Raw genomic sequence first — 12,479 nt, 5'->3', positions numbered from 1 at the left:
GCTTGCCCTTGGTTTCACAGCAGTCCTGCAAGAGCTGCTGTGTGGGAACTGGCCAATATTCAAGCAGGCAGTCACCACTGGAGAGCTCCACACATCTAGTGCATCCCAGGACACTTCTCCAGAAGTAAATACTCTTAAGTGAAGTGCTTCTACCGTGAAGGTGTAAGAAATGCTCTTTAGGAGCTTTCACCAGAAAAATAAACCCCTATAAAGGGAACTGGAAGTTGCTTTGGAGGCATGAGCGTGTTTAGTGAAGTATTTTTCCTCGTGTACTTCAGCACTTCTCTGTTTGGCTGTCGAAAGCAGCAGTAAGAGCTCTGTGCCAGTGCAGGCGTCTCTGGCTCGGCAACCCCTGCGCCAGCACGTTTCATGTCGTAGCAGAGTGTGACCGTGTGAACTTCTCATCATGGCTCAGGGCTCAAGAGACAAACCTGAAATAAATGTTTGCTGTTTTGCCCTCGTGTCTGCAGTGAGCCCTTTGACTCCACCTCCTCTCTTAGTGAAATCAGGTCAGTGGAAACTATTTCTGGCAGGCGTGTGCCAGACTCCTCCGCGGGATTACCTAAGGTCAGGCAGGCTCCGCTCGGTCTTTCCTCTCATAAGCAGTGGCTTGCTCTGTGCAGAAGCCAGGCTGTGGTACAGGAAGGATCCCCACAGCAGGTTACAAACTGATGCTGACACCAGCCTGTGCTTCGGGGCAAAGCTGTTTCATGGGGACAAAGCCACTTTTAAAGGAGTTTTAACGGGTATGTTTTCATTTGAATGGCTTAATTAGGGAGGGTAAGACCCTCCCTTCAGCATTCACTGTGAACTGTTGCATCTTTGTTGTCCTGTCTTGTTTTCCAAGGCATCTTGTCACAAGTGGTGTTCCCTAGGGCTCAGTCCTGGGTCCAGTCCTCTTCAACATCTTTATCAATGACTTGGGTGAAGGGATCAAATGTTCCATCAGTAAGTCTGCAGATGACACTAAGCTGGGAGGAAGTGTTGATCTGCCTGAGGGTGGAGAGGCTCTTCAGAAGGGTCAGAACAGACTGTATGGATGGGCTGAGACCAACGGGATGAGGTTCAACAAGGTTAAGCGCAGACTCCTGCACTTGAGACATAACAACCCTGTGCTGCACTACAGGCTTGGGGAAGAGTGGCTGCCTAGCAGAGAAGGACCTGGGGGTGTTGGTTGACTGCAGTATGAATATGAGCCAGCAGTGTGCCCAGGCGGCCAGGAAGGTCAATGGCATCTTGGCTTGTACCTGAAATAGTGTGGCCAGCAGGTCCAGGGAAGTGATTGTGCCCCTGGACTTGGCATTAGTGAAGCTGCACCTTGAGTACTGTGTTCAGTTTTGGGCCCCTCACTACAAGAAAGAGATTGAGGTCCTGGAGCATGTCCAGAGAAGGGCAACCAAGCTGGTAAACGGGCTAGAGAGCAAAACTTATGAGGAGTGGCTGAGGGAACTGGAGTTGTTTAGCCTGGAGAAGAGGAGGCTGAGGAGAGACCTTATCACAGCCTACAGTTACCTGAAAGGAGGTTGTAGAAAGATGGGTGTTGGTCTCTTCACCCAAGTGACAGGTGATAGGATGAGGGGGAATGGGCTCAAGCTACATTAGGGCAGGTTCAGATTAGACATTAGGAAAAAATTCTTCACCAAAAGGGTTATTGGGCATTGAAACAGGCTGCCCAGGGAGGTGGTTGAGTCACCTTCCCTGGATGTGTTCAAAAAGAGGGTAGATGAGGTACTTAGGGATATGGCTTAGCATAGGATGGGAATGGTTGGACTTGATCTCCAAAGGTCTCTTCCAACTTTGTGGTTCTGTGATTGTCAGAGAGAGACAAATCGGTGCTGCTCTGGAACAACAACAGTCCTCTTTTCGGTGCCCAACTCAGGGCTTGAAGCCATGACCCCAGAATTAAGCATCCCATGCTCTACCGCTGCCCCAACCCTTCAAGCCCTGAGTAAGGGGGTTTCTGTGCTAGTTTACAACTGTAGTGCTTAGTAGGACAGGTGAGGAGAAGATGATTTGGAGATACCATTCTGCATGTGCCTATGAAGTGATTGGAAGGTGTTCAGATATGGAGTTCAAGTACTTCAGGCTTCTTGGATGTGTTTTATTTCAAATGTTTGCTTCTTTCCTAGGGGTAGGTCTTCATGCTTTATTTGTAAATGCAGGCATCGTAGGTGTAGATTTCCTTCTCAAATTCAACCTAACAATTTGCCCTGCTCCAATAACCCCTGTGTGTCTCAAAATCTGGGAGAAAGAATGGATATTAGAATTCTTATAGTTAACTCCCTTTCTTGTTTGTTGCACTACTGATTTTTCCAGTAAAGTCTAAGGTTTAAAAATATTATTGTGTTCCAAACAGTTGACCATATGTGACATGATGCTGTATTTTATATATTAGCTTACTCAGTGTTTGATTGCTGTTTAAAATTAGAGCTTGCCTGAAAGGCTGAATAGAAATGACAAGTCACTACTCTGGTATTACACGTAACATTTGATTATTAAAACCTAGCATTTAGGAAAACATGATACTATTTTTTCCCCCTGAATTAAATCTATTTTTCTAATTTTTAATATTGTTTTAAATTTGCATCCTCATTCATTGCTCTGAAGAATGGGGGGAAGTGCTAGTATTCATCCTTAAGAAGCAAAACCAGTCTTAAACTTTTTCTCTGTGTGTGTGTGATGAGGTGACATTGGTGAGTCCTCAGGGAAGGCTGGGAAAGGTGTGGATGTGCATCCCGAAGGGGTGCAGAGAGAAGAGACGGCTCCAGTCCTGCTGTTTTGTTGTGCACTGTCCTTTCCTGCAGCTAGGGCTTGGTACGGTGGTGAGATCAAGCTGGTGGGGGAATAGGAAGATGCGTGAGGGAGGAAAAAGATGCTCCCTGTTCACCTGAAACCCTACTTATGCATTGTGTGGAGGATTTGATGATACCTGATACTCGTGATAGATTTAGAGGGTGTCATCCATTGCCACTCTACAGCAGGCTTCCACCTTCCCGAGCAGGGTGAATGAGAGAGATGTAGATGTGTAATATGATGATGGCAGGAGAGAGAACTGAAGGTATCTCCAGTGCACTTTGTGGGTGTCTCTCCCACCCACGGTGTCAGCAGTGTTGCTTCTGTGTTCACTTGTCCCCTCTGGAGTTGGGATTGGAGGGAAGCGGTCTTTTCCGAGGCTGACGGGATCTGCCAGGTAGCAGTGTGCCGTCAATGAGGTGATGAATGCCAAATACAGAGGAGGAGAACCCCTCTCTTCCCTGTGTTTCTGCATGGTGGTTGTGCAGGCAGTGCTTCTGCTTCCCTGGGTTAACCAGCACACAGGGTTTGTTTGCGTTTTGGCTCTCTCTGGCTTATGTTGGGGGGGGGCAGTTTTCTAAGATGAGTGTCTAAATTTAGGCACTTAAAGGGATACACAGTTTTGGCTCCCAGCCCGAGGTTTAAAGTTACCTACTTCAATACTGGCATAAAGTGCTTGCTGTAGGAACAGTTTGAAGCAAGTATTGATGTTTGCCCATAAAGCTAAAAGGTCAGACATTGACAAAATAAAGATCGGTGTTCCATTGTGGTAGAACTGCTGTTTCACTGACAGCTGCTGCCTCTTAAGGACTAAAAAAGAAAATAACTTTATAAAAAAAAAATCTGCTTTTGAAAGCAAAACACAATTTTGTCTGAATGACAAAATCTACTTTGCGGAATAGGATGTTGAAGGTAATGATGAAAACTGCTTATAAATAAACTTTCTAGAAAGATGAATTGGAATAAAACCCAGAATTACTACTTCACAGCACTGGTGATGTTTAGAGGGGAAAAGTCATTGTCAAGTTCATCCATTCCTCAGCTGCAACCAATGGTCTAAGTTACCCTAGGGGAGCTGCTTTACGAGCCCTTGTGTTTTGGTTGTACTCCAGACCTGTGTATATTTAAGCTTGTTCTGGATTTTATGTGCAAGATGTTTTATTGACATTTCGAGTAGAGGCTGCTGAAATGATAAAAATAGTTTCTGATTAAGAAATCAGCTGATGTTGCATGTTCTGTGCTTTTGGGTAGAAAACGCAAGTTACCCAGGCAGAATTACATGTGCACTCCTGAAAAAGATCAGCCATATTTAGTAGTAAAAGAAAGACCACTTACGATAAAAGAATGTATTTTTCCAGTATTCTTGTGTTTACCTTACTCAGTATATTAATTATCTTGACAATCAGTTGTATATATTATAGTGGGATAATCCGATGCAAACACTTAATCTTCGCCATTGGCTATACATTTGACTGTAGCCAGTAGGTTGATTTTAGATGAGGATGATTCAGAATATCTTGACAATCTCTGCAGAACATGAATATTTGACTTATTTTAGATGGAGAGATCTTTGAATGTAACTTTTGCTGGTTTGTTTTGGATTTGGTTTTTTCTTACCCTGAGAAATCAGTGGGGAAAATACTTTGAGACACTGGAACAGGTTACCCAGAGAGGCAGTGGAGGCCCCATCCCTGGAGGCATTCAAGGTCAGGTTTGATGAAGCTTTGAGCAACCTGATCTAGTTAAAGGTGTCCCTGCTTTACTCCAGGGAAGTTGGACTAGGTAACCTTTAAAGGTCCCTTCCGACCTAACACATTCTATGATTTGATGAATACAGCACTTGAACTAAACAAAACCAAAACAACCCCCCCACCCAACCAAAAAAACAACCTTCACCTTTTTTTCTCTCATTGGATTCCAGAAAATTACAATGTGTAAAATGAACAGCCATAAGATGTGGACTGATCATCTATGACTCTTTAAAAACTTCCATATACCTGTCAAACTCTTTAAGCAGGAGGTACACAAACTTGGGCTTTAATTTCCATGTTGAAGACAATATTTGTGTTCAAGCAGAAACCTCAGTATGGTTTATGTTCATGATTTATCACCAAATGGGAAAATACCCCATCGCATTAATCCTCAGAGGATACAAATCTCTTCTGCAGAACTGGTCTTACATATAATCATCACAGTTAATGCTTTGAAAATACTGATGTATCCTCATCACCAATTACAATTCCCTGGCTATTGAGGTTCACAGATTCACAGAACTGTAGGGGTTGGAAAGGACCTCCAGAGATCGAGTCCAACCCCCCTACCAAAGCAGATTCCGTAGAACAGGTCACGCAAGTAGGCCATCGAGATGGGTCTTGAGTATCTCCAGAGAAGGAGACTCCACAACCCCCCTGGGCAGCCTGTCCCAGTGCTCTGTCATCCTCACTGGGAAAAAGCTCTTCTACATATTGGCGTAGTTGTGAAGGTCTCATAGGTAGTTTGAGATCTGGGCACCCTTGCTGGTGTCCCCCGTGGCAGAGAGATGGGGAGTGGCAGTGTTACCAGGTCTTTGACCCATGGTGGACAAAGCAAGAGACCTTCCAGATCAGAGGTGCTCAACACCAGATTCTGCTTTTAGGGCTCCAGAGCCTTAGAGGCTGTATGTGGGCCACAGTTAGTCCTGGAGATTCTGCCTAGAGGGGACTGTTTAGCTGTCCCCATGGTTTTCCCTCCATCTTCTTGCATACTTCTGAATGGTCTTGGCTTTACCATCATGGGGACCAGCTCCTAATGCCACCAAGAAGAGTTCTTACCTTTTTCTGTTCCTTAGCTGCAGCAGCTCCTGTTTCCCCACAGTGCTAAGAGTCCCTATAAAGCTGGATGCAGGCAGTATAAGCAGCTCTGTTGAACATGGTGGCTACTCCTATGCTGCTTGTTTGCTTGGCCTCAAAGCTGCTGGGTGGTTGTAGCCTGTAAGCGTGGCTCAGGTACTGCTAGCTCCTGGTTTTGGATCCTACATGCCCAAACGCTTCCAGTTGGATGGCGCATCTTGGACAGGCTGTCCACAGGGCAGTTGCGTGGCCAAGAAGCTAGTGGGAAACTCTGCTGTGCTGGTAGTTACCCTGGTGTTAGCACGCAGCCCTAATTGATAGGGCTATTCATGTGGGGAAATAAGCATGTGGATCTGCAGAGTCAACATATTTTTTTTTAGGGCACTGAGACAGGCAGACAATGGGAGAGTAACAGTACGAAGAGCCAGAGTCATGTCATAACAGCATTGCTGTCTTCTATCCTTGCATCGTACGGGGCTTGAATTTGGCCTTTGCCTGACAGGAAGCCTGGTGGGCTGCAGAAGCTGCTATTTCCTAGTGGAGTGATTTCTTCCAATTTACCATTTGCACGGCTGCAGGATGGGGAGACATGAAATAAGGCTTTGTGTGCACTTTGCAATTAAAAATTCCAGTGCGAGTTACTGTGGGGCTGTTTTGAGCCCAGGCAATTGTCTTATGCCTGAGTTCCTCCTTCAGTATTAATTGGATGTTTTCCACTTGTTGCTAACACAGCTATGCCTTTTTAAAGGGATAAAGACGTGCAGTAGGAAAGTTGGGAATGATTTGTATTACAAGACATGTAACTGTTGCTTCTCTCTTTGTTATAGTCCGCTGATGATAATTACACAGAAGATCACAACACTTGCATGCCAGCTACATGATGGTAAGCAAAGGAATCTCTTCCCATGTCCTGAAAACAGCCTTTTTATTCCAGCACAGTCTACGGTAGAATTACAGAGTGGATAAATGCAGTTCAGCAAGTTGCTTCAAATAAAGAAGAAAAAAAAGCTTTGTGGAGGAAAATGAGAAACTGAAGTTTTGATTAGTTCTCTAGGATCAAACTGGTTTTGCAGCAACAAAGAGAAGTGTTTTCCCCTTTGGGGCTCTGCTTCCTTGGGGCCCAACTTGGATTTTTAGCTAGTATGAGTGTCCACTGTTAGGGTGCTACAGTGTGCTTCCATTGAGCTCTCTGAAGCTGTTCCTGATTCTCACAAGTTGAGAGTTCTGTTGGATACGTTAATGTCATTCATGCCATTAGTGTCAGCGTAGCAAAAAATACGCCATCACTGATGTATTCAACGATGATATACTCCATGAGTTACGAGACAGGGAACTCAATAGCTTTTTCCCAGTGAAGGGAGAAGCACAGTTGCAAGGAAAATAACATTATCCTCAGTCATGTGCTGTGACAGAGCACTATCATTTACCAGAAAAATGCCCGTGTCTGGTACAGTGCAAAGGCCAGAAACATCCATTGTCAGCACTGCCATTACTGCTCTTGTCTCCTGATGTTGCAGCGTGCGCTTCTGATGGTTCGAGACCCACTGCATTATAAGCTGTGGGTGACTAAATTAGTAGCCTGCTGTAGAGTAGTTACGATCTAGGATTGAGGTGGTGGCCACATCACAAACTGCAGGGACTGGCATTGCTGGCAAGCCCAGTTTACACAAGCGGGTCTGATGCTTTTAGCTGGTGCAGTGTGAAGCTCTGTGTAGGCTAAATCGGCCTTGTCATTGACATTCATGTTGCCGGGGGTTCCATGTTATTTAAGCTGGTCGGCTCAGGTAGCACTGCGTGTGGCAGTGGTGTGCTGCCTAGATGCACACCTGAAATCCTGAAGGTGAACAAGCAGGCAGGAAGGAAAAGATAGCAGCAGAGGCAGGGAGAGGTTTAAGCAAACCAGAAATCCTACAGATTAATGATGGTGGAAAAGGCTCATTACATTGTGAACATCCATATATGGGGCAGTTGATCGCATGGAGCAGCTTGCAGTTCAAGCATCAGTGACAGATCTCCATTTGTAAAGATTTATCACAGCTGCCCATAAATGGAAACAGACAAACAAAATACCCAACCCTTTAAGTAATTAAATGCTTAATTGATTCCCTGGAGCTCATACCCTCCCAGTATTTACAAATTGAAACAGTGGACAGAGAATGGAAATGAGCAGCTTAGCGGCAGTCATTTTAGGAAATGGGTCTTGTGTGTGTGTATGGGTAATTATGGCCAGTAGGTTTAGAACAGCAGTGTTAATTGAGGCCAAGCCCCAAATCTTGTGAAGATGTATATATGCAGGCTCAGCACGATGCTCTGTGACTCATCCCACGGGGACTTGTTCTGCTGAAGCCAGTGGGATTCCTCACAGTATGCACACCTAAAGCTTCTAGTGTGAAGGTTTTGAGATATTTGCAATGATCAACATCTGTTTGTGTGCTGACTGTCATACAAGATTTTTCCATAGCTTTCCTGGGATGGTGAGCCAGTGCTCTGCTTCTGGCCCCAAAGGTCTTGTGTACTCAACAGGAGGTCGCCCTTCCAGTCTGGGCCTTGCACAGATTATCACTGATGTGTGTGTGTTTAAGCTTGCTCCAGCAGCAGGCAGCCTGGCTGCTCCATCACACCAGCAGAGCTTCTGTTTCCTGAGAGCCCATTCCTCTTCCAGTGCCCACTCCTCCTGCTGTGAAATGCTCCATTTCTCACCAAGGAGCCAGCGGGAGGTTTGTTGCTCAAATGAACCAGCAGCAACTTCTGCAAACAGAGGTTTTTTCAGCCCAGGACTTGTTAGCAGAGGCTGCTGCGGGCCGCTGCCAGTTGGTGTCATTGCAAATTGCATCGTGTGTGTAGGAATACTATGGCTGCCCTTCCTGTAAGGGTAGCTAGGGTGAGGAAGGGGGAATGAGGTAAAGAACTAAGGTGGAACATGAATAAACTTGACCTAAATGTTATGGATTGAGCTGTATTACAACTGCCTGTGACAAAAATATCTTGAAGGTTATGGCTTTAGAAAGTTATCTCTGGGGTGCCAACATTAGGCTTTGGGAAAGGTATAATGTGACTTCTTTCTTTCTCCCTAGGAATAGGGCGACAAGCTGAGGAACTCACTGCCGAGCAAAATCGCCTTGCTGTAAAGTAAGAATTTAATTCCCCCAGGGATTTGTGTTTAATTTCATCCAAAGAAGTTCAGAGCTTGGCGTTTGGATGATTTTTGTGGGGTGGTTTGAGGTTTGGTTTGTTGAGGTTTTTTTCTTTGCAATATCAGGACCAATTTAGTGGCCTGGCCACAAAAATATTCCCTGCCCCTTTCCAGTCCATGTAAGCCAAGTGTCTTACCTGCTTTTTCTATTTGCTCAAGCAGTTTTGGTTTTGTAATGCTGCTGTCAATGCCCTCCTTACACAAACATAGCTTTTATGCTATGCTCCTTATTTCTCCAATTCAGGGCTTCTGCTTTTATTACAGTCAGTAAATCACTAAATGAGATGTTGCCAAGTACATGGCTTAAATATATACTACACGTGCAACGAAACTAGTCTTTGCTGAATCAACTCTTTCATATTCAGGCTGAGACTGCAGTATATGGACTTTTTGGCTGCTGTTTTCATCCTATCTCAGATATGTTACTTTTTTTTCAAGTAGAATACTCCCCCTCTGTCAAGAAACTGCTGCATAGTAAAAAAAAAAACATTTTGGCTTGACTCGGACACTTCAAATACTGCTTTTCTTTCCCATAGTTTTTGGACGCTGAAATTTCATATTTCCTATCTCCCTCTGTATCGTTAATGCTCCTAGTCCTTCATGTTCTGTAACTAGCCTAATTTTTCAGAGGGGGACAGCATATTGATCACATGTTTGAGCACTTTTTTTTTTTGCTATTTTGTTTCTCAATACAAGTGTAGGATGCAGATGAATTTCTTTTTTCCTTTCTGTTTTAGAAGAATTAACGTCACAGAATTAATCTTAGAGCTATAACTACTTTTCACTGTGAAGTATTTGTTTAAGGCCAAGGAAATTACTTCCCTCATTTCCAAGGCAGAAGATTCAGCAATCAGAAAATCTGCCTGTGAGCTTCTAAAATAAAAAAGGAGTAATTTCTCAAAAAGCAAAAATCCTGTAGGGAGACTTGTATAACTTTTTGCCGTGTGACCCATAGCTTTGTGTCTATTTTTAAAGCTCACAGTGTAACATTTAACTGCACCGGGCCCTTGTGACTGTGCAATTAATTCTAGTCAAATTCTCACCAAACAGGCCTTTGGGTTTTTGGGTTGTTTTTCCCCTTGTACAGTAGATGAGCTCATAATAGAAAAGCAAACACGAATAGCTGGAGTGTCAGTGGCAGACAAGTCATAGCTGAAGAGTTTTAAATCCCCTTTGGTAACACAGCCTTTTGTCTTCCCTCCTGTTCTTGGTCTGTTTTTGTTTCTCACTCATCCTCTGTACATTCCTTCGTGCATTGCTCACGTCTCCCCACCCACCCACCCACCCGTGTGCAGAATCTAAGCTGAAACTAATGGCTTTATTTTTAATCTTACTGTATGGCTTAGAAGCCCAAATCACAGACCTGATTTTGCAGAACAGAAAGATGAGTCTTACCCCAAATTGTTTGCTGCTTCTTTCTGTGAAATGGTTTCATCAGTGTGTGCACCACTCAGGCACTAACATCTACAATAACCAGCGGGCTGAATGCAGAAAATCCTGGCTAAGCTAACTGTTTATTCAAGCTAATTCCGCTTCAGAATAAAAGTAGGCAACAGCAAATGCTTAACTGTTGCTTAGTTTTTCTGCTAGGAATTTATGTTTTGGTCTGTAGGAATTTTAAGTGAGTTTTGGTTTATGCATGTCCATCTGTGCCTTGGACAGAAGAGTACTTGAAGCACTGTGCCCTAGTTTCCGTTCTTATCTGGGGACTGCTCGATTACTTGGATGATGACTTTGAGCACATCTCTGGAGAGCACTGTGTATCTTGAGTGCAGGATTTGGATGTTGGGGTTTTCTGCCGCGTAACGTAAGCCCAGTGCTTTACAAGTAGTCACACTGGCAGTGAGAGGCCTGTGCCATCTTTCTTTTCCATCCTGCTGATCCTTAACAAGGACAGTGCATCTTTATCATTTTACATCTAGTGTAAAAGCCCTCAAGAACTGGTGGGATATACACTTGCAAAAATGGAAATAATGAACACGGTGAACTTTCTTTTGACTTTCACCTTCAGCTGTCTTTTGATTGATGTATTTTTTCCCCTTACTTCCTTTTCCTGTTCATAATGCAATACAGGCAATTGCTTCCTTTATTTGCACAGTAGGACACAGTGCCTCTTCATTCTCTTCCTCTGTCTGAGATCACACTTCCCATTTTCTAAAAGGCTGAGCTGAAGGGTGGGTGAAAGCTCTTCTCCAGCCTGGTCTCCCTGCCCTGTGGTTTGCATAGCTGGTACTGCATTGTACTGCCTGGGGAGACCAGCGTTGCTCAGCTTGTGGTCTGCCAGCCCTCGCCAGTCCCTGACGTACTGGACAGATGTCCAAAACCAGTTACCAGCTTCTCTACTCCTGCTACTGCTGGCCTGTTCAAAACGCACAAGTCCATTTATTTCAGAGTGGGTAGTTAAATTTACGACTGTTTTTAACTGAAGTGCTTCTAATAATAAGATCACAACTTTCCAGATCCTTAGCGTTTTGTCCACCTGTAGGTTAAGCACTTCCACATTAGCCTTGTTCTGACTGCCATCTGCCAGACATCGCCGGGATATGTGAGGCTGGGTTTCATCCTCTCTAAAGCACCTACAGTGAGCTTTCTGCTGGGGGGAGGGTGGGAGGAGAGAGTTGGGGATTGAGACAGACAGTACAATGAAAAGCATTTGTGGAAGCCTTCTTTTGCCTTTTACCTTTTTTGTTTTTGTTTGTTTGTTTTTTGTTCTGTTGTGTGTGGATGATTTTTACAGGACAAGACCTTCTTTACTGGAGTATTTAAGCTATCTCCTCAATTTTATGAGCATCATAGCTGGGCCTTGCAGCAATTACAAGGATTATATAGCCTTCATTGAAGGAAGGCATGTGCACATGAAACTCTTAGAAGTGAACTGGAAGCAGAAGGGTTATGACAGACTTCCTGATCCTTCTCCAACTGTAAGTTTTAAAATGACAAAGATTTATTGCAGAGGGCAGGAGAGTACAGCTTTGTACACGATTCTCATAATTCTAAAACTAAGAGGAGAACCCACTTTTTGATTCTTTTCCCAGTAAATGTTGCAGGGCTTTTCTGTGAAGTGGCTGCTGTTTTTATCACAGGGTCAGGGGTGAAGGGGCTAGTGTCTTCCTCTTGAATTCCCCAAATGCGTTTGGCTTACAGAACGGGTCATCGGTTAATGGGTGTCTTTTGTGCAGCGATGGGAACGGTCTGCAGGTTCTGACAATGAGATGTTGCATTTCAGCTCCCAACAGAAAAGGAAATGTCAGGAATTAAAAATAAAGGAAAAATTAGATCTTGCCTGCACTGCAGGGGATGTTAGGGGCGCATGAATCGTGGATAATCAGAAACTGTAGCTTGTCCAGGTGCTTTGCAGGAGAATCTCCCTCTTTAAAATGACTTGGAGGTCACCTACCACATACTATTAACACTAATTTTATTTTATATTCATTTTAATATAACTTAAAAACTTCTTATGGAATGACCTTTTTGCAAAGCAGGATTGCATAGCATGAGAACTAAATTCCTCTCTTACCTCCCAAATGTGTAGATTTGGGAGTGTATGCAGAACCATCTTCCCCAAAGTTGATCGTGTGTCTATGTGTATTTGGTTCCCGTTGCACGTGGTTGTATTTTTCCTGATGTTAATGGTGCTACTTCTGATTTACCTTAGTCTGGCTGCA

The 12,479-nt window shown here is 44.1% G+C and overlaps 1 protein-coding gene across 1 annotated transcript in view; it reads left to right on the top strand.

Annotated features, from left to right (window-relative positions):
- Positions 1-12,479, top strand: part of MBOAT1 (membrane bound glycerophospholipid O-acyltransferase 1) — a gene marked incomplete at its 5' end in the record, with an annotated part of 60,729 nt that overhangs the window by 35,145 nt on the left and 13,105 nt on the right. The window contains 3 exons of the mRNA XM_084280090.1: positions 6,449-6,504; positions 8,696-8,750; positions 11,552-11,735. Of these exons, the coding sequence (XP_084136216.1) occupies positions 6,449-6,504; positions 8,696-8,750; positions 11,552-11,735 (295 nt within the window). The remainder of the gene's footprint in view (positions 1-6,448; positions 6,505-8,695; positions 8,751-11,551; positions 11,736-12,479) is intronic.

This window comes from Gallinula chloropus, assembly GCF_964237585.1.
Source record: "Gallinula chloropus genome assembly, chromosome: 2".
NCBI lineage: Eukaryota > Metazoa > Chordata > Aves > Gruiformes > Rallidae > Gallinula > Gallinula chloropus.
Note: the sequence above shows the minus strand (reverse complement) of the source record. Positions and strands in the feature narration are given on the sequence as shown.